At 39.6% G+C, this 20,300-nt stretch overlaps 1 protein-coding gene and 1 pseudogene across 1 annotated transcript; both read right to left on the bottom strand.

Annotated features, from left to right (window-relative positions):
* Positions 1-265: 265 nt before the first annotated feature.
* LOC140535576 (polymeric immunoglobulin receptor-like) lies at positions 266-10,566 on the bottom strand. Its single transcript, XM_072656972.1, has 9 exons — positions 10,527-10,566; positions 10,229-10,324; positions 9,605-9,847; positions 9,382-9,498; positions 4,681-4,776; positions 4,217-4,594; positions 2,870-2,965; positions 1,536-1,582; positions 266-535 (listed from the first exon to the last, which is right to left on the bottom strand). Exons 1-9 carry the CDS (start codon positions 10,564-10,566, stop codon positions 266-268), a joined length of 1,383 nt encoding a protein of 460 aa, XP_072513073.1.
* Positions 10,567-15,102: 4,536 nt separating this feature from the next.
* LOC140535575 (polymeric immunoglobulin receptor-like) lies at positions 15,103-16,906 on the bottom strand (annotated as a pseudogene).
* Positions 16,907-20,300: the final 3,394 nt, after the last annotated feature.

The raw sequence follows: 20,300 nt of genomic DNA, 5'->3' as shown, positions 1-20,300 counted from the left end.
ATAAATCAGAGTGAAAAGCTGCTGATCTGATCAAGCGTTATCTGCTCAGTAAATCGCTGATATTAGAATAAACACTAATAACATTCCTACAGAAAGTGGTGGTGGTTCAATAAAACATCTCCAAAGTTCTCATCTCCTGCATCTGTTCTGATGGAGCTTCTACAGTAAAACTATTTTATTGATCAGAGACATGATCAGAATATTAGAATAATGGGATTAGGGGACTAAAACTAAAACTTTTGCACAAAACTTTCTAGAATTAGTTCTAATCTGCTACATGGGGGGTTATGGCCAAATGCAAGGTAACACAAAGAGGACCAGACCTGTCAGAAGGAATAATAGGTAACTGAGCAGTGGCATGGACAGTGTTAGACTGATCAAAGAGGTTTATGGGTATCTGAGTAGTGACATGAGCAGTGTTTGGGTGATTAGAGGGAATTGAGGGTGCTTGGACAGCAAAGGACGGTGTAGCTCCAGTGTCTGAAATGGATCTGACATTTTCAATCTCCTCGTAGTCACAGGCACAGTGGGAAGTCTGAAGAGAGGGTGAGGACAAAACACAGAGGGCAGCAGTTTCAATTTCAGGTGCTAATTGGAAGCATTCTGCCTGTGATTTGTGTAAAAAAACTGCACTCGAGCCTGAGCTGACCACATCATTGGGATAGTTACCAGGGTCCTTTGACCCCTAGGGTCCTTATAAGCCTAAAACTACAATTACAGCCAGTTTATTAAAGGATGCAACATGATATATATATAGATATATATATATATATATATATATATATATATATATATATATATATATATATATATATGTGTGTATATGTGTGTATGTGTGTTTTTTAATGATCAATTATTAGATGATAATTAGGATGTCTAGGTGATTTTATAAATGGCTTGGAGAGTATCAGCCAAATGCTGGATTCCAGCATGGTCCATACAACCATAACCATGACACCATGTGTAGGCCTACTTCTGTTTTTGTCTATACGCCATTGTTATTACACATAAAGAGCAATTTTCCAAAATAACTTTTACTTATTTTTTTCCTTAATTTCATTGTTTCTATTGAGTTTGGGGGGTCTCCAAGGATTCATCTGCCTTAGGGGATAGTAAGTTTGAGTTGTAATGTTGAACCCTATTGGGTACAATACAGAACTGAATTTCTATATGGAACCGCCTACACAAATTTGTCCATAAGTGGTGTAATTGGGTCATCAAAATGCCATGGGTAAAAATATATAACCAATGCCTTTTGTAAAGAGTGTGCAAGTAAAAATCCACTCAAAACTGCAGCTAGTTGTCCACACTTTAGTAGATCAAGCAGAATAGCTAATCTAAGATAAAATATCCTTAGTATCCCTCACTTTTACTCCTCGAGGACACAAGCATAATGCAGAGAAACATATTTTGTGGTTTTCCATAGACATGTGGGCTGTTTAGGCTGATGTGTCAGTTTTATAAATAATATGAGTAGAATGTGTCTCAATGCTTACAATACAGACTGTAATACACAAACCCACACATGTACTCACAGCATAACTGTTGTCCACGTCTTTCTCGATCAGTGAAACTGTGGACCCTATTAAACACACAGACACAGTGTCAGAACTGGATGTGGTTATTATTGGTTATTAATGCCCTGAACATAGTAAAAGTAAAAAACACAGACTAATTCATTATTTCTTCTGAAATCAAGAAGGTTAAAAAGTTTCTCTTGCTTTTGTTGGAGTAACTGTCTCTACTGTCCAGAGAAGAAGGCAATGCACTGGATTTTGAAGGGGCATTGCTGTGAGGATTTGATTGCATTCAACGACAAGAGCATTAGTGAGGGCAGGATGTTGGATGATTGCCACACCATCTCATTTCCAACTCCACCACTCATCACAAATGTATTGAATGGAGCTCCACCATCATTCCAGAGAACACAGTTCTTCCACTGCTCCACAGCTCTTCAATGCTGGGGGGCTTTATGCCCTTCTAGCCCACGCCTGGCATTAGGCAGCATGGTGCCAATTGGTCCATAGATACATGTTCCATAGAATCCTTCTGTTCTATTGGCAGTACTTCTCTACAGGGACTAGACAAGCTGTGTGTGTATGTGTGTAGGCACATCTGTATCAGCAATGGGTACAACTTAAAACAGCTGAATGCCTTTATTAGAAGGGGTGTCCACCAACATTTGAGTGTGTAGTGTCGAAAGAAGTACCAAACCTTTATGTTCAATTTTCCAGCCAGACTCTGACATCTTTGTACAATCGCAATCAACTATCACTTGACTATTTGAGCCCTAAATCACAGAACCCTGTCTATGAACATGAACCTATTGTCACCATGCTGCCTAATGCCAGGTGTGGGCTAGAGGGGTACAAAGCCCCCCAGCATTGGGCTGTGGAGCAGTGGAAGAACTGTGTTCTTTGGAATGAGGGTGATGCTCCATCCATTACTTTTGGGATGAGGTGGGGTGGTGATTATCCAACAAATCCTTGCAATCCAATGCGGCTCCAAAATCTAGTAGAAAGTCTTCTTCTCTGGACAGTAGAGACAGTTACTCCAACAAAAGCAGGATCAGCTCTTTTTAATCCCACTTGATTTCAGAAAAAAAAAAAAAACAATGAACGAACCAGTGTCCCAATACTTTTGACAATATAGTGTATTTCAGGGTTGGAAAAATGACAGTAAACTGCACATTGAATCAGTTTAAGAGACCACTTTACTACCTTTCAAACAGATGGTTATCAAACCCTTTTATCTGAAAAACCACCCCTGAAATGAATCATGTTGCCGGTTCTGAGTAACGAAGTAGATCTAATCAAAAGGTCATGAAATATTTGCCCTGTTGCAAGAGAGAGAGCTGAGAGAGCAGTACCTTCTATCTTGTTGGATCTTAGTTTGTAGAGGATCAGTATCAGTCCTCCAACCAGCAGCAGAACCACACAGACACTCACAGTGATGAATGAGGACCCTGGAGACATGAACAAGCATTTTGCATACATGGCCGCTATATACTGTACATAAATTTGATTGTACTTTATCTGGAGTGGTCCTTTATAGAAGATGAATAAACTCTTAACAGACTATCAGTAACACATCAATAGCAGATAAGTGCAGCACCTAAGTACACTGAGAAAAAGGTCCTAAAGATGTTCTGTTGATGCTTTAATGACATGCAGTAAATTTACTGTTTATCTGTTACATTAAGTAGACCTTATATCCTCGCCCTGCCTAACCCACAACCTAACCCCTAATCCCAACCTTAACCCCAACCCAAAACCTAACCTTAACCCTGATCCTAATCCTAACCTTAACCTCAACCCAAAACCTAACCCAACTCAGGTGAATGTCTACAGATCTGAACTTGGACAAATAAAGTGAAGAACATCTGAATTCAGTAGAATGCTAATCTACCGAAAATTCAGATTCTGCTCCATTTCTAAGATGGTGCAGAGATTTTACTGAGCATCTAATGAGTGTTTATTTAATCCAAAAAAGGACCACTCCAAAGACAATGTCAGTATATTTCCTATATTGAGTCTATATTCATTTACTGCCCTCCAGCTTTACTTACATTTAAGCACATGGTGCAGAGTGGAGAGCTAAACCACAGAACCCCAGGCTGTACACTTAAGCCATACTTTGATACTTTTACTAATAGATCTCATTGAATCCATCATGTCTCCCCAGCATCTGTAAAAATTCTAGTGCTTTTTACCTTAACAACAACCCTAGATTATATCAATCATGGGTGAATTGACATGTTGGTGAATGTTTCATCACATCCTGTGGAAAAAGATTTTTACAGGTTTTCTGAACTTAAAGAGAAGCTTGTGTGGGCTTTAAGTGATGTCAAATATGAGTCACAAAGTAAAAGAAAGATATCTGAAAGGAGCCACGCCTCTGGCAGCTTTAGTAAGAGTTTAGTTCCTACACTCTCAGAAGGTACCAAACTGTCAAATAATAAAATATTGTGGAGCTCAGTGAGGCAGTGTTTAGGTCAGGCTACTGCCAACCACTAACCACCGACTGTATACTAAGTCCTTTCTTAGATTCTGCTGATCTGGTACTCGTGTGGATCCATAGGTTAGTCAGCTCTGCCAATAGATTTACCGAGACCATGAGATCCAGATCAGCTGATGTAAGTAAAGGACAGTAAATAGACAGTAAAGGAAGGGTCAGACATAGTGACAGATAGTGGAGGTTCTGGAAAATGACTTACTGAACTGTTGTTTTTCAGGTGTGGTTGCTGTTGGAGCTGGTAAAGTGTCCCTGTTGGTTGTGTGTAGCCAAATCTTTGAGTAGAGGGAGAAATATTCGACCGAATTCCCTCCCTTCACCATTCCCCAAAAAAAAACTCCTTCATCATCTTGTCTCACATCACTGATGTTCACACTAACCACTTTAGACCTCCTGTCCTCAGAGATGGAAAATCTGGCTTTCTGAGTCTCAGAGGTGCTGACCATCGCAGTAAAATATTGACCATACTTCTTGTAGAACAACTTGCTGTATACCTTAAACTCCTCTGGATAGGAAGAGCTGATGGTGATGGTCTCTCCCAAATAACCAGTCACAGTCTTTGGCCCCAAATAACCTGGATCTGTGTGTTAAGTACATGTTCAGTGTGAAAACTGACTTTACAAATTACACAGTTGTAAACTTTTAAAAGTTAGGAAATTCCATCACCTGTAGCCACTGTCAGGTTTACAGTGTGATTCCACACTCCAGACTCTCCACACTGGTATAATCCAGCATCTTCTAAACTCAGCTGTCTGTAGATCACTGTTAGGAATCCAGTAAAGTTCTCTCCATGTGCATCACCCAGAGATAGTCTGTCTGCATCAACCCATTTGCCTTGGACTTCAGTCACTGTTTTATTCACACACTGACCTTCTCTTGCCTCCTTACAAAAATATTTTTTCTGATTTCCATAACCAGGATCTTTACAGTAGATCATAACACTTCCTCCTAAGTAGCCAATGACATGAGCACAGTCCAATCGACCTGCCAATCAAATTAAAGGTACTTTAATTACTAACTACTAACTAACTCTTACTAACATTTTTGACCCATTTGTCTCTAAATCAGTTCTCTTCTACAGTTCTACATGGTTAAGAAGCCAGATCATACAAAGCATACTGTATTAAAGTAGAATAACTGACCTGTGATCAGGTAAAAGGAGATGAAGATGAGGATGATCTTCATTCCGAGATTCACTATCAGCTCTTTCAGTTCAGAAGTTGTTCTGCTCTCTGTAAGGTACTGTGCACTCTCTCTCTCTCTCTCTCTCTCTCTCTCTCTCTCTCTCTCTCTCTCTCTCTGTCTCTCTGTCTGTGTCTAGATTGCGTCACTGTGTTTCATCTTCGTCTGGTGGGTGTCAAAGTTTCTTAACCTCACAGCCTTCACATCAGCATCACAGACCACAGACTGTGATTGTCCAATTTATTTTGATGTTTTCAACCCCACAACATCCTGACTAATGTGTATGTTCTAGTAAACCAAATGCCATCATGGAAGGTTTTACAACAGGAGTCTGGGATTGTACAAATATGGTATATTTGACACTGGCCAGCATAACAGCAAACTCACATACATAGAAGAAATGTCAAGAAAACTAGAATGAGAAAGTAAAGGGAAACATTAACTGAGGACGAGGCTAAGGAGCAATGCTAGGCTATATGCAAAGGTGTAGAAGAAGATGCCAGCACTGGACTGAATGACTACAGGCCTGTCGCCCTGACCTTTGTAGTCATGAAGGTCTTTGAACGCCTGATCCTAGCCCACCTGAAGTCCATCACAGACCCCCTGCTGGACCCCTTGCAGTTTGCATACCGAGCAAACAGGTCTGTCGACGATGTGGTCAACCTGACCCTGCACTTTATCCTGCAACATCTCGACAGCCATGGAAACTATGCTAGGGTTTTGTTTGTGGACTTTAACTCGGCCTTTAACACTGTTGTGCCGCAGCTTCTTCAGGCCAAACTCTCCCAGCTGTCAGTGCCAGACTCCATGTGTCGGTGGATCATGGATTTTCTGACAGACAGAAGACAGCAGGTGCGGCTGGGGAAGCACACTTCAGACCTCTGGACACTCAGTACTGGAGTCCCACAGGGTTGTTCTTTCACCCCTTCTCTTCAGCCTCTACACTAATGACTGTGTCTCCAAAGATCCAGCTGTAAAGATCCTGAAATTTGCAGATGACTCCACTGTGGTGGGCCTCATAGCCAACGGTGATGAGTCTGCTTACAGAAAGGAAATTGAGCAGCTGGTGTCCTGGTGCAGCAACAACCACCTGCTGCTAAACACAGAAAAGACTGTAGAGATGGTGGTGGACTTCCGACGCAATCCACCCCCTTCCCCCCCTCCACATCAACAACACTGCAGTATCCATGGTGGAGTCATGGGCACCACCATCTCCAGAGACTTGAAATGGGAGAAAAACACCATCTCCATCATCACGAAAGCTCAACAAAGAATGTTCTTCTTGAGACAGCTCAAGAAATCCAACCTGCCACAGACCCTGATGATCCAGTTCTACACAGCGATCATCGAGTCCATTATCACAGCCTCCATAACTATCTGGTTTGGTTCCTCCACCTCACAAGAAAGAACCAAACTCCAGCGCATCATCAGGACAGCAGAGAGGATCATAGGATGTAACCTGCCATCACTTCAACAGATCTACACCAGCAGGGTGAGGAAGCGGGCTGGCAAGATTACATCTGACCCCTCACATCCTGGACACCTCCTCTTCCAGACACTCCCCTCTGGTAGAAGACTGCGGTCCATCAAAACCAGCACAACACGTCATGCTAACAGCTTCTTCCCCAAAGCTGTAGCGCTCCTCAACCACAGTGAACACCTCCCACTGTAAACCTCAAAACATACAACTGAACTATACCAAACCGGACTGAACAGCTATTTTGCACTCTGTCTATTTGCACACTGTACAGATGTTCATTTCTGTAAATATCAGCTCTTAACTTTCTGTAAATATCATCTCTTTATTACCTGTAGTACTTTTTACTTTTTTTAATTTATCCCCTACCCTATTTACTGTTTAGTGTAATTTTCCTTTAGTTTAAGACTGTGTTCTGTGTTTTTTGTTACTTGTCATACGTGTTGCTCTCACCAAGACAAATTCCTTGTATGTGTAACATACTTGGTGAAATAAAGAGATTCTGATTCTGATTCTGATTCTTTATTGTTAATATACTTTTAAACTATTTTAGCCTGGTTAGCCATGCTACAGTGTGGGTTAAGGGCCCTGCTCAAGAGCCCCAACGATGGCAGCTTAGCAGCCAGTACTGCCTAAAGGTTAGTCCTAGTGACCGAACAAAACAGGAGAGTGGGACACAAGAGCTTTTTATTAATCCATATTAACATTTTTATTCATAAAATAAAAAATAAAAATATTTTAGAACACAATGTTTTAATAATTTTGTAAAAAAACAAAACAAACAAACAAAAAAAAAACAGCAGTTTCATAGGACACTAACAAGTCTCTTTAGTAGAGCCGGGACATAAGCCTGGGCATGGTGACCTGAGATCAATCTACACTTACTGAGAAAATAAAGGACATGCTCTATGTGCCCTGATTAATGTAGGACTGAAAGCTAACATACTAAAACTCTATATACCAGGCATACATACATTGTATGTATTTAGTAAAATATAACTGATCCCGTGTTAAAGGCTAGTAGCCAATGAAAAATAGCTAGCATAGATAAGGTGTGCCCAGCAAAATAGGAAGCAAAGAAAAAAAACCCACAAATATATAAAGCACAGAGAAAATGCTTTTAATAAAAAGGTTCTTTTTTTATATGGAATTTATGATTTTACCAATTTTACAGTCAAATGAGTAAAAAAAAAAACAGACAAAAACATAAATCTCGTTTCATATGGTGTACTTGGCATTTTGGGGGATCAAAGGGGATTGCGGGTAGGGGGGCAGTGGTGTACTTGGTGTTTGGGGGATCGGAGGGTGGTTGTGGGTAGTTGGGCAGTGGTATACACAGTATTAGGGGGATCAGAGGGGATTGTGGGTATCTGGGCAGTGACATATATAGTATTAGGGTGATCAGAGGGGGTTGTGGGTAGCTGGGAAGTAGTATACACAGTATTAGGGGGATCAGAGAGGGTTGTGGATAGTTGGGCAGTGGCATTCACAGTGTGAGGGGGATCAGAGAGGGTTGTGGGTAGTTGGGCAGTGGTGTCCATAGTGTTAGGGGGTTCATAGGGGATTGTGGGTAGTTGGGCAGTGGCATATACAATATTAGGGTGATCAGAGGGGGTTGTGGGTAGTTGGGCAGTGACATAGATAGTTTTAGGAGGATCAGAGGTGATTGTGGGTAGTTGGTCAGTGGCATCCACAGTATTAGGGGGATCAGAGGGGATTGTGGGTAGTTGGGCAGTGACATAGATAGTTTTAAGGTGATCAGAGGTTATTGTGGGCAGTTGGACCACAGAGTAAAGTGAACTATCTCTTGTATCTGGAAAGTCTTCATAGGAATTCTGCAGAGAGAGATGAACTGTCAGCTAAAAGTCAAGAGTCTGTTGTGCACATGCTAAGAGAACATCAGGTACTCACAGATTTAGTGTTTTCTATATCTGTCCTGTCCAGTGAAAAGGAGGATTCTGTTGAAAATAAAGATACATTTTATCATTATACCAAAACGTTAAGTTTGGCTTCGACCTCTCAATCTGATTGGACATTTTATTAGTGATACATACTTATAGAATACATAGTGACCCATACTCTGTACACAGACAGGATGCCATTAAATTTACCACTGGTATTAGCCAAGAGTACTGAGCTATGACTAACCAGTCTGTCGAAAAGAACGGGCTGATAATGAACTAATACCATGTCCTAACTGCAAGCAATGCAAGTGAGCACCAGCAAAAACCCAAACATGACCATTACACACAGTGACCTTCTTGTCTCTACATACTGCTGGCTGGATGAAATGCAGTGAAGACTGCAGAAGTTCTGTCTTATTTTATAAAACTTTTTTTTCTTTTAAAAGATTATCTCATCCTCACAGAACATACCATGAAGGCACATGTCCACAGTAGCTTCAAGTGACGAAGCACTGGTGAAGGAAGAGAATGGAGAAGTCCACATGCCATGGACACCGTGGGAGTCCCTATTCCAGTAATAATGTGTGTTGCTGGTGCCTTGTACTTACATACTTAATGTTTACAGTAATGTTTACATGCTTATTTTTATTTTACCTAACAGATTTATTTTACAGGATTACCCACTACGTTCAAACTGAATGTAAAAGAATGACCACAATTAGACTAGTCTATTCTGACTGAGCTATTAGTCTGAGTATTAGGCTGCATGTAAAAGTGTCTAGAGTGTTTATGTGTGTAAAGTACCTTGTGTCTTCTTAAAACTCAGTCTATAGAAGATCACTGCCAGTCCTCCAATCAGAAGCAGAGCCACACAGGTGCTCACAGGGGTGATGACGCTCATGAAGGTGGAGGAACCTGGAGCTGAGAGAAACAAAAAAGGAACTAAATAAGCAATGCATATTTTATTATTTAATATAGAACATGAAAAAAAGATCAATCTTAGTCTAAAACATTAATCAGATCTCACCGGTAATCTGTAGTTGAATCTCTGAGTAGAAGGAGAAGTAACTGACTGGTTCCACTGCAAACCACACCCCACAGTAATAAACTCCTCCATCTTCTTTTCTCACATCACTGATTTTCACACTGACCACTTTAGACTTTATGTCATCAGAGATGGAGAACCTGCCTGTCTGATTTTTTGTTTCAGTCTTCACAATCACAGCCCCGGTAGACTGTTTGTAGAAGTACTTGGCCCTGTTCTCAAACACTTTAGAATAGGAACAGCGGATGATGATGGTTTCTCCCAGATAAGCAGTCACTTTTTTTGACCCCAAACATGGATCTGTATATTACATTTATGCATATTTAACATATGTATATTTTTGTAGATTTAATTTTCATTCATTCATTTTCACTCACACTTTCTCACCCATTTTCACTGTCAGGTTCACAGTATGACTCCACACTCCAGTCTCTCCACACTGATAGGATCCAGCATCCTGTAAACTCAGTGATTTGAACATCACCACTAAGGTGCCATTAAAGTTTCTTCCACCAGAGTCAAACAGAGAAAGTCCCTCTGTATGATACCATCCGTTCTGGGCTTTAGACACTATTTTATTTACACACTGATTTTCTTTTACCTCACAAAAGTATTTTTCTTTGATTCCATACTGATGGTGTTTGCAGTAGAGGTTTACACTCCCTCCGGAGTAGCCAATCAAGTCAACGCAGAACACTTGATCTGCCAATCAAATTGAAGATTGTCATTCTTCGTTTTCTTACTAAAATCTCTGATCTTATTTGTCAGTGAATACTTTCATTTCTGCAGCCCTGCATCATCCATTTCCACCATTACTACTAGTCTGTCTGTGTTATACCAATACATTTAAGCCAATAATAATCAATCAAGTTCTGTCACATTAGTGTCTATAAAAATGACTGACCTGATATTAAGTGAAGGGTGAAGATAAGGAGGGCCTTCATCTTTAGGTTCACTGATAGTTAAACAAAGAGAAGACGTTGGTAATATCCAGTGCGCTGTGTCTAGAGAGGGTTTTTTTAGATTGCACTACTTCATTTCCTCTCCCACTATTAATCGTCAGAGTTGCTCAGTGCTGAAGCCCATCCCACCAGCATCACAACCACAAACCAAATTACACAGTGGAAAAAAAGAGTGAGTGTAAGGGTACTTTCCAGTAAGATCCTTTCTTATAATAGACTGTCAGACATTCAGAATTCCTCAACCAGTATATTGGTTAACTACTAGCTAGGTTGTAATGCTTCTGCCTGCTACAGTTACTGTTTGCACTCTATTTAACCTTAAATACCAGTGCCCACAAGCAGAACTGACCCTTGTAATAAGGCAGAACCAGGCAGGTTTGTGGGATCCAGGTACAAGCTTTAATAATAACGGGCAATAGGGCACAAAAACACAGTCCAGAAAAGGGTTGTAGAAGGCAGAGCAAGAATGGTTGAAGGCCAAAAGAGCAGTATTATAACCAGAGCAGCAAATCCCAAAATGGGACTGGATCCAAGGAGAAAAGATTCTTTAGAGCCTTGAACATCACAACGGCCTCCGCGGTCCACTTCAGGGATTTGGTTTGCCTCCTAAGAGTGAGATGAGCTGCAGTGCTGTTGAACTTGTGAATTATTTGGCAGTAGAAATTTGTTTCTCAATGGGTTGGGGCTACTGTGGTGTTGCAGACACCTTAGTGTTGTCCATTTGTATCTGAAAAATCAGGTTATGTTCCTGTAAACAAGTTTAACATGCTGTATGTGCACCTTGAATGAACAAGAATAAACTAGAATTTCATCTATAAAACACATGACCTTTCTGTTTAGCATGTCTTTGAAATATTTAATTGATTCCAGTTTTGTGAAAACAGTGATTTATTGACCTGTCCAATGGCAGGTGGCACTAGGGAAAGACGGCTGTTATTTCATATCATTCAGGCCCTGGTAGTCAATGCATGGCCTTAAGTCTCCATCTTTCTTCTTAATTAAAAACAAACCCACAATGGTCACAGAAATAACTTGAATCTGACAAAAGTAATAATAAATAAAAATTCTATGAAAATGAACAAATGAAAATCCAACATTGATTTTGAACCATGCTTCAACAGAATTATTTAAAAAAATAAACTGATAAAACAGGCCTGGACAAAAATGATGGTACCCTTAACTTAATATTTTGTTACACAACCCTTTGAGGCAATCACTGCAATCAAATGATTCCTGTAACTGTCAATGAGGCTTTTGCACCTCTCAGCTGGTATTTTGGCCTACTTCTCATGAGCAAACTGCTCCTGTTGTCTCAGCTTTGAAGGGTGTCTTTTCCAAACAGCATGTTTCAGCTCCTTCCAAAGATGCTCAATAGGATTTAGGTCAGGGCTCAAGGCCACTTCAGAATATTCCAATGTTTTCCTCTTCGTCATTCTTGGGTGTTTTTAGCTGTGTTTTAGGTCATTATCCTGTTGCAAGATCCATGACCTGCGACTGAGACCAAGCTTTCTGACACTGGGCAGCACATTTCTCTCTAGAATCCCTTGATAGTCTTGAGATTTCATTGTACCCTGCACAGATTCAAGACACCCTGTGCCAGATGCAGCAAAAAAGCCCCAGAACATAACAGAGCCTCCTCCATGTTTCACAGTAGGGACAGTGTTCTTTTCTTGATATACTTCATTTTTCCATCTGCGAACATAGAACTGATGTGCCTTGGCAAAAAGTTCCATCTGTCCATAAGACATTTTCCCAGAAGCTTTGGGGCTTGTCAACATGTAGTTTGGCAAATTCCAGTCTGGCTTTTTTATGATTTGTTTTCAACAATAGTGTCCTCCTTGATCATCTCCCATGAAGTCCACTTTGGCTGAAACAATGACGGATGGTGTGATCTGACACTGATGTTCCCTGAGCTTGAAGTTCACCTTTAATCTCTTTAGAAGTTTTTCTGGGCTCTTTTGTTACCATTCGTATTATCCATCTCTTTGATTTGTTGTCAATTTTCCTCCTACGGCCATGTCCAGGGAGGTTGGCTACAGTCCCATGAATCTTAAATTTCTGAATAATATGTGCAACTATAGTCACAGGAACATCAAGCTGTTCGGAAATGGTCTAATAACCTTTACCTTTAACATGCTTGTCTATAATTTTCTTTCTAATGTCCTGAGACAACTTCTTCCGTTGCTTACTCTGGTCCATGTTAAGTGTGGTATACACCATGTCACCAAACAGCACATTTTGTCCATGTGTGTAATTTGTACATACAACTCCTCCCAAAGTAGCATTATTTTACATTCCATTAACAATCAAATATATCAGGTTTGGCATATTTCACAGATCAGTTATACACTGATACACAGGCACATTGTAAGGTGAAAAGTTAGAATGATTCTAAGAGGTTGTGACTGACCTCTGCTCTAAGAATGTATTAATTGAGTATTTTGGTAGAATTGTTAGGGTTGTGGGGCCCAGTGTTATATCTTTTCATGGGGCCCAAAAGCCCCTGTTCCCTAAATGCCCCTGTTGAAACAATATGATATCATTACACAAATAGCATAAAATAAGCCACAGGATGTAATGAATTGAAAACTGTCTTTTCATCAACACATGATATTTAGTGGGTCCTTCAACTGAACAGTCCATCGCAGCTTTCAAATGAATTGCCATAAACCCAGTCTCTGTGCCGCTCTGTCAGAGGTCAAGGCAGGTCACCAAGGATTAGAAATTCACCCTCAGTTGGTTAGGGCTGTCCAGAACATACTTTTTATGGCTGGTTGGTTTAGTTGGTTTTTCAATGTCTAGTAGGCGGATAAGTTCTGAGCTCCTTGAATATTTTTTAACAATAACAATAACACTTCTCTACTTTTCCAGTGAAATTTTGTTTGGCACAGTGAACGTAAAGGTGTATTTCTCTGCAAAGTCTGACTATTAATACATCAATATTTGGCATATAGGGCATAAATGGCTAGGATTTCAAAATCTGATCATTCTTGTACTTTATTTTGGAGTTTAAGCTAAACTGAATTTGTCTATTGGTTGATGTTGGGGTTTAGACTCCCATAGATGGCATTAGATTGGTTGCTGTTTTGTTAATTTATCAGATTTAGGTTCTGGTAGGTATGATCCAAGCTGATGTTTAGATTTCTAGGTGGATCGTTTTCATAAATATCATCACCCTAAAATCAAAAGAAACACACACACACAAAGTTCAGCAGATTAGAGAAATATTCTGCAATGTACATGTTATGATTTAAATATGCTCTGCAATACAAGGGTTTATATAGAACTAACAGGCACATACAATATAATTAGCTTTAAACTTGAATCAGTCTTGACTTGGATAAAGTACATCAACATTCTACTCAGAGACAGGTCACGGCCTTGTTCAAGGGCCCAACAGGCAAACCCACAACACTGTGTTCACTTAAGCAGTGCTCTGACCACTGTGCCACCACTGCCCTGGCTTGTTTATTGGAGGAAAGGTGATTGTAACTTTTAATATTTGAGTATACCAAAGTAATTAGCACTCACTGTGTTCATTGTGCTTTCTTGATCTATTCTGGAGGTGGAATCTAGAGAAACACAGAGAAGATTTTTTCAGAGATATGGTCTCCATTTACTTATTCATTTGAAAGATGAATATGTTATGAATGAATATGAATATATTAATGAATATGTAACAAAAACAAATCAGCAATAGCATCAGTGCATGTGTATCAGCTCTCCAATCACAGCACCCATCTCCTGAAAACCCTTAACACCCCAATACTTTACCCTATTTCCTCAACAATCCAATTCTGCATCTCCTTAATATCCAAATACCCCACCCGATTATCTTAACACCCCATTACTGCACCTCCAAGGCCTAAATGCTTCATTACTTCACCAGCATCTCAATGCCAATTACTCCACTCCCAAATACTTCACAGTCCATTACTCCACTGCCATATCCTCAATGTCTCCTCTGTCTTCTTAATGCCACATTATTCGACCATCATCTCCTCTATGCCCCATCACTCCACACCCAAATCCTCAACACCCCATTACTCCATTACTGTCTCCTCAATTCCCCATTACTACACTCCAACAGAGAAATGTGTGTAATACTGGCTAGCTCCGGCTAATGATGCTGACCTCTAACTCAGGTAGTGACTGATAAACTCATGGGAGCTGATTATAATAACCTATTCAAGAGTAAATACACTTGACCACCCTCACAGCAGCTAATTGTCTTCATGAGTTTATAATTTCACTTCCAATAAGCATAGTTGGCATAATCACATATCAAGGTAAAATGTTGACACCACCACCCAATTCAGATACAGAAGTTTGATGCCCAGTCTGGTCAAACACTGATGCAGTACCAGAAAGAATCTGTGGAGTAACAGGTGGCATGATTAGATGATAAGTCTCTCTGGAAAAGAGATTTTGGAGGTGTGATGTGTTCACAGACAGGAATGAAAAGCAGATCTAAGGGGAAATGATGGGTTCAGTGATCTGTTTTCTCCCTGTTAGCCACTAGAGGTTGTGTTCCTTGAATCTTGAAACCAGCTCCTTTGCCTGAAATGGACCTTGTCCACTGTGATTCCTCAGTCTATAGAAGATCAGTGCTAGTCCTCCAATCAGCATCAGAACCATACAGATGATGATGATGATAATGACAGAGGAACCTGGAGCTGAGGCATAAACATTTTTTTAATTATATACAGTGAAAAATATTTCCTCACTATTTATTTTCTCAAATTAAAGTTAGTGACAAAGATCTCAGATCTCACCAGTAACCTGTAGCCGAATCTCTGAGTAGAAGGAGTAGTAACTGACTGGTTCCACTGCAAACCACACTCCACAGGAATAAACCCCTCCATCTTCTTCTCTCACATCACTGATTCTCACACTAACAACTTTAGACCTTCTGTCATCAGAGATGGAGAACCTGCCACTTTTATTTTTTGTCTCAGTCTTTACAATCACAGCGTGAGTAGAGTGTTTGAAAAAGTACTTGCTCCTGCCCTTTATCTCCTCTGGATAGGAACAGTTGATGGTGACGGTCTCTCCCAGAACACCAGTCACAGTCTTTGGTCCCATGCAACATGGATCTGTGTATTATATATATAAACCCAAGTAAATGATAATGAGTGTTCATCATTTTATTATATATCTCATATATGTCCAAATATTTGTGGACACCCATTTTAATGAATGCATTTAGCTACTTTAAGTTGCATCCATTGCTGAAGTACTGCCAATAGAATAGGACACTCTGGAGCAGATCAACATCATGAACATATTGGCACTATGCCTAATGCCAGGCGTGGGCTAGAGGGGCATTGAGCTGTGGAGCAGAGGAGTGATGATTGGGCTCCATCCAGTAATTTTTGGGAATGAGCTGAAGAGTTGGGGATAAGGTAGGGTGTTAATCATCCAACACCCTGGCTTCAGTAATGATCTTGCCCCTGAATGCAATCAAATTTTCACAGCACTCCTTTTCTCACGGTAATCTGGTAAATAAGCTTAGAGGTATCTTTTGAATTATTAGCCTATTCTAACTAGCTAAGGTTTTCTTGGGAAAATAGCAAAGCACTTTGTAAGTCGCTCTGGATAAGAGCGTCTGCTAAATGCCATAAATGTAAATGTAAATAACCCCCCCCGGACAGTTACTCTAGCAAAAGCAGGATAAATTCTTTTTCAATCCCCTTGATTTCAGAAGGAACAATGAATGAGCAGGTGTCCCAAAACGTTTGTCCACACGGTGTACATTTAATTGTACTCATTTTCTATTCAATTTACACTTTCTCACCTCTTTTTACCGTCAGGTTCACAGTATGACTCCACACTCCAGTCTCTCCACACTGATAGGATCCAGCATCCTGTAAACTCAGTGATTTGAACAACACCACTAAGGTGCCATTAAAGTTCCTTCCACCAGAGTCAAACAGAGAAAGTCTCTCTGTATGATACCATCTGTTGTGGGCTTTAGACACTGTTTTATTTACACACTGATTTTCTTTTACCTCACAAAAGTATTTTTCTTTGATTCCATACTGATGGTGTTTGCAGTAGAGGTTAACACTCCCTCCTGAGTAGCCAATCAAGTCAACGCAGCACACGTGATCTGCCAATCAAATTGAAGATTGTCGTTCTTCATCTTCTTACTAAAATCTCTGATCTTATTTGTCTGTGTTTGTCATTGCATCATGATTTTGTACATCAATTCTTATGGTTGAACCTAATGAAATGTATCCTCAGTATATAAAAGGGATATGTAATCAAGTTCTTCCTGACCTGAGATCAAGTGAAGAGTAAAGATGAGGAGGATTTTCATCCTAAGATTCACCAATGGTCCAACAAAGCCAGTACGTTGTCGTCTCTGCTGCTGCTCTGGTGCTCTCTGTGTGTTAGGGTACGTTTTTAGATTGTACTGCTTTTATTTCCTCTTTCTCTGGTAAGCGTCAGAGTTGCTCAGGTTAACTTACCAGCATCACTGACCACAAACCAAATTACACACAGTGGAAAAGACACTGTGAGATGTACAGTACACTGCTGGCAGCAATTGGCTATTTCGTTGCTGTAATAAATTTCACAGTATGCCTACTGTACATTTAATTACAGTAACTATAATATCCTGTAATTTTTACAACAGTAATAATCACAGCAATGTAAATGCTATCATATTTTGATCACAGCAAATGTTAGACTAATTTAAAAGGCATTACTGCATTCATTGTAACACTGTAAAATAAGAATGGTAAAATTAATATATATATATATATATATATATATATATATATATATATATATATATATATATATATTCTCATTTTAAAACATTAAAATCCGTTATAGCTAGCAAGTGAGAAATTAATGACGGCCTTCACCAAATGGAGTTAGCTTGTGCTCCAACACACATAGCTAGTTAACTGTACACATACACACACACATACACGAACATTTATCCGGTAATGGTACTGCTACACCAAACTGATGATGTCATCGCCTAAATGTCACCAGATAATCTATTAAAATGTAATGTACAAATGGTTTATTTGGGTATTTGGGTTCTATAGTGTTTCTCTTTCCCATTGCAGTGTAGCTTGCAGCACATAGCAATGCAGTACCATAAAATGGCAGCAAGGAGAGTCGTGGTCAAGGTTTTTTTTATTACTCTACTCTACTTGTATAACCTGAAGGAATTAAAGCTTTCGGCCTTTTCACTTTTCAAGCTTGACTAAATCTAAAACATCCACCCTAACATCTGTACATCTACTCTTCTCAGATGTATGTGACAGAGAAACCAATACCAGAACATCCTTCCTCAGAGAAATGCCTTGGTCATGCATCTCTGGTAAAGCCGTGGGTGTTACTGTTACTGTTACTGGCTATGTTAGCTCTTAGGCTACCTGATCTCAAAAACATCTGACACATCCATTCCACCATTAAAAGTCTCATAACCAAGTTTCTTCTCCACAAAAAGCTTAGAGTCTGGTATGGATGTATTAGGATTAGGTTGTGGGTTGAGGTTAAGGTTGGGATCAGGGTTAGGTTGTGGGTAAGGGTGGGTTAGGTTTTGGGTTGATTTTAAGTTTATGATTAGGACCAGGGTTAGGGTTAGGTTGTGGGTAAGGGTGGGTTAGATTTTGGGTTGATTTAAGGATAGGATTAGGGTTAGATTGTGGGTAAAGCTGGGTTATGTTTTGGGTTGAGGATAAGGTTAGGATTAAGATCAGGGTTAGGCTGTGGGTAAGGGTGGGTTAGATTTTGGGTTGATTTAAGGATAGGATTAGGGTTACATTGTGGGTAAAGCTGGGTTAGGTTTTGGGTTGAGGTTAAGGTTAGAATTAGGATCAGGGTTAGGGTTAGGTTGTGGGTTGATTTTAAGTTTAGGATTAGGACCAGGGTTAGGGTTAGGTTGTGGATTGATTTAAGAATAGGAGTAGGATCAGGGCTAGGATTAGGATGAGGGTTAGGTTGTGAGTAAGGCTGGGTTAGTTTATGGGTTGAGGTTAAGGTTAGGTTTAGGATCAGGGTTAGGGTTAGGTCATGGGTAAGGGTGTGTTAGATTTTGAGTTGAGTTTAGGATTGTGATCAGGGTTAGGTTGCCATACTACAAAATAGTTTGTAGGTTAAATGTCAAAAACATTTTTTCAGAGTACTTACTGCAGTTAGCAGCATGCTGAGACTGAAGTAGCAACAGTAGTAGAGCTAAGTCAGAGGTACATCATAGAGGTACATGCATAATTTGAAGCTTTTATTTTAAGGTGAAATGCTACATAATGCTGCTTTAAATAATAAGAGAAATAATAACACATTACATTTCAAATATCATATTTATTTATATAAAGTGGAATAAAAAAATATGCAGTTTGATACTAAAGCAATGGGTTAAATACTGGAATAATACTGGGTAGATATATCAAAGTTTAAAAATGTGGTGGAGATTTTTGGTTCTCCTTTGTGTTGGGTTCTCACCACTTCCCATGGGCTTTGTCCAAAACCTGCATAGAAAGTTCAGATAAAATCCATATCCTTCAGCATCTCATACAACTCTTCCTAATCTTTCAAGCATAATTTTACATTTCATTCATGATTCAACTTAGCAGGTTTTGCATATTTTACAGGTTCAGAAAAAAAAAATCTACATTTATACAACATGATACCGTCACACAAAATAATATGTGACATGCCAGCGGATGTTACACATTTCCTGTGAAATTTGAATTAATTTGATCTGTTTAATCTATTATTTCATTACATTTTGTGGTTTCTTTCAGTCAATGCAGGACACTAAGGTTTTCTCTCAGTCAAGGCAGGACACTGAGGAGAAGAAATCCACCCTCAGATGGTTATGCTTATCCAGAAACATAGTCTATATGGCTGATTGAGTGGTTGGACTGTCACTGCTTGGCAGACACACAGACCCATACATTTTGAGCATTAAGCAAATGCTTTAGTAATGCACATATGATTAGTAATGGGCTAGTGATATATGAGCAATTACTTTTTTTCAAATAGTGCCATTTACACATTTTCTAATTAGACCTTTTAAACTATCCACAGTTCTAGGCTAGAAGTTGCAGATTCCTTGTGTGCTAGAATTTGAATGTAGTTGAATCTTTGAGTAGAAAGAGTAATCACTGACTTGAGTCATTACAAACCACACTCCACATTAACAAACTCTATCATCATCTCCCACATCACTGATTCTCACACTGACAATTTTAGACCTTCTGTTCTCAGAGATGGAGAACCGTGCTCCTGTTCTCAAAATTAAGAGCTCAATCCAATACTTTTGGTATGAGTTTGGGGAGTTTGGGATGAGGGGGGTGGTGAACATCCAACATCTTGACCTCTCTGAATGCGTTTTACATTAAATGACATCAAAGCAATGCTCCTTAAAAACTATAGAATACTGCAGATAAAATTCTACATGAAGTTTATTTAATAATCATGAATATCAACCAACCCTTAATCACTTCAATCTTATCCATCTAGGGCCTAAAGTTTGGTATGTTGAATCTGATTGGTTGCTGTTCAGGTTTAGGTTCTGGTATTGTGAATCTAATTGATTGGTGTTGGGGTTCAGGGTGTGAGAGACTGCAAATATGCTTATGTTCTGGTTTCTTGGTGGATCATTTTCATAATCACCATCAGCCTGAAATCAGAGTGGCACACAGCACAGATTAAGAGATGGGAAAGAAACAAAACAAAATTATATGTAA

This window comes from Salminus brasiliensis, chromosome 15 (assembly GCF_030463535.1).
Source record: "Salminus brasiliensis chromosome 15, fSalBra1.hap2, whole genome shotgun sequence".
In the NCBI taxonomy this organism is placed as follows: domain Eukaryota; kingdom Metazoa; phylum Chordata; class Actinopteri; order Characiformes; family Bryconidae; genus Salminus; species Salminus brasiliensis.
Note: the sequence above shows the minus strand (reverse complement) of the source record. Positions and strands in the feature narration are given on the sequence as shown.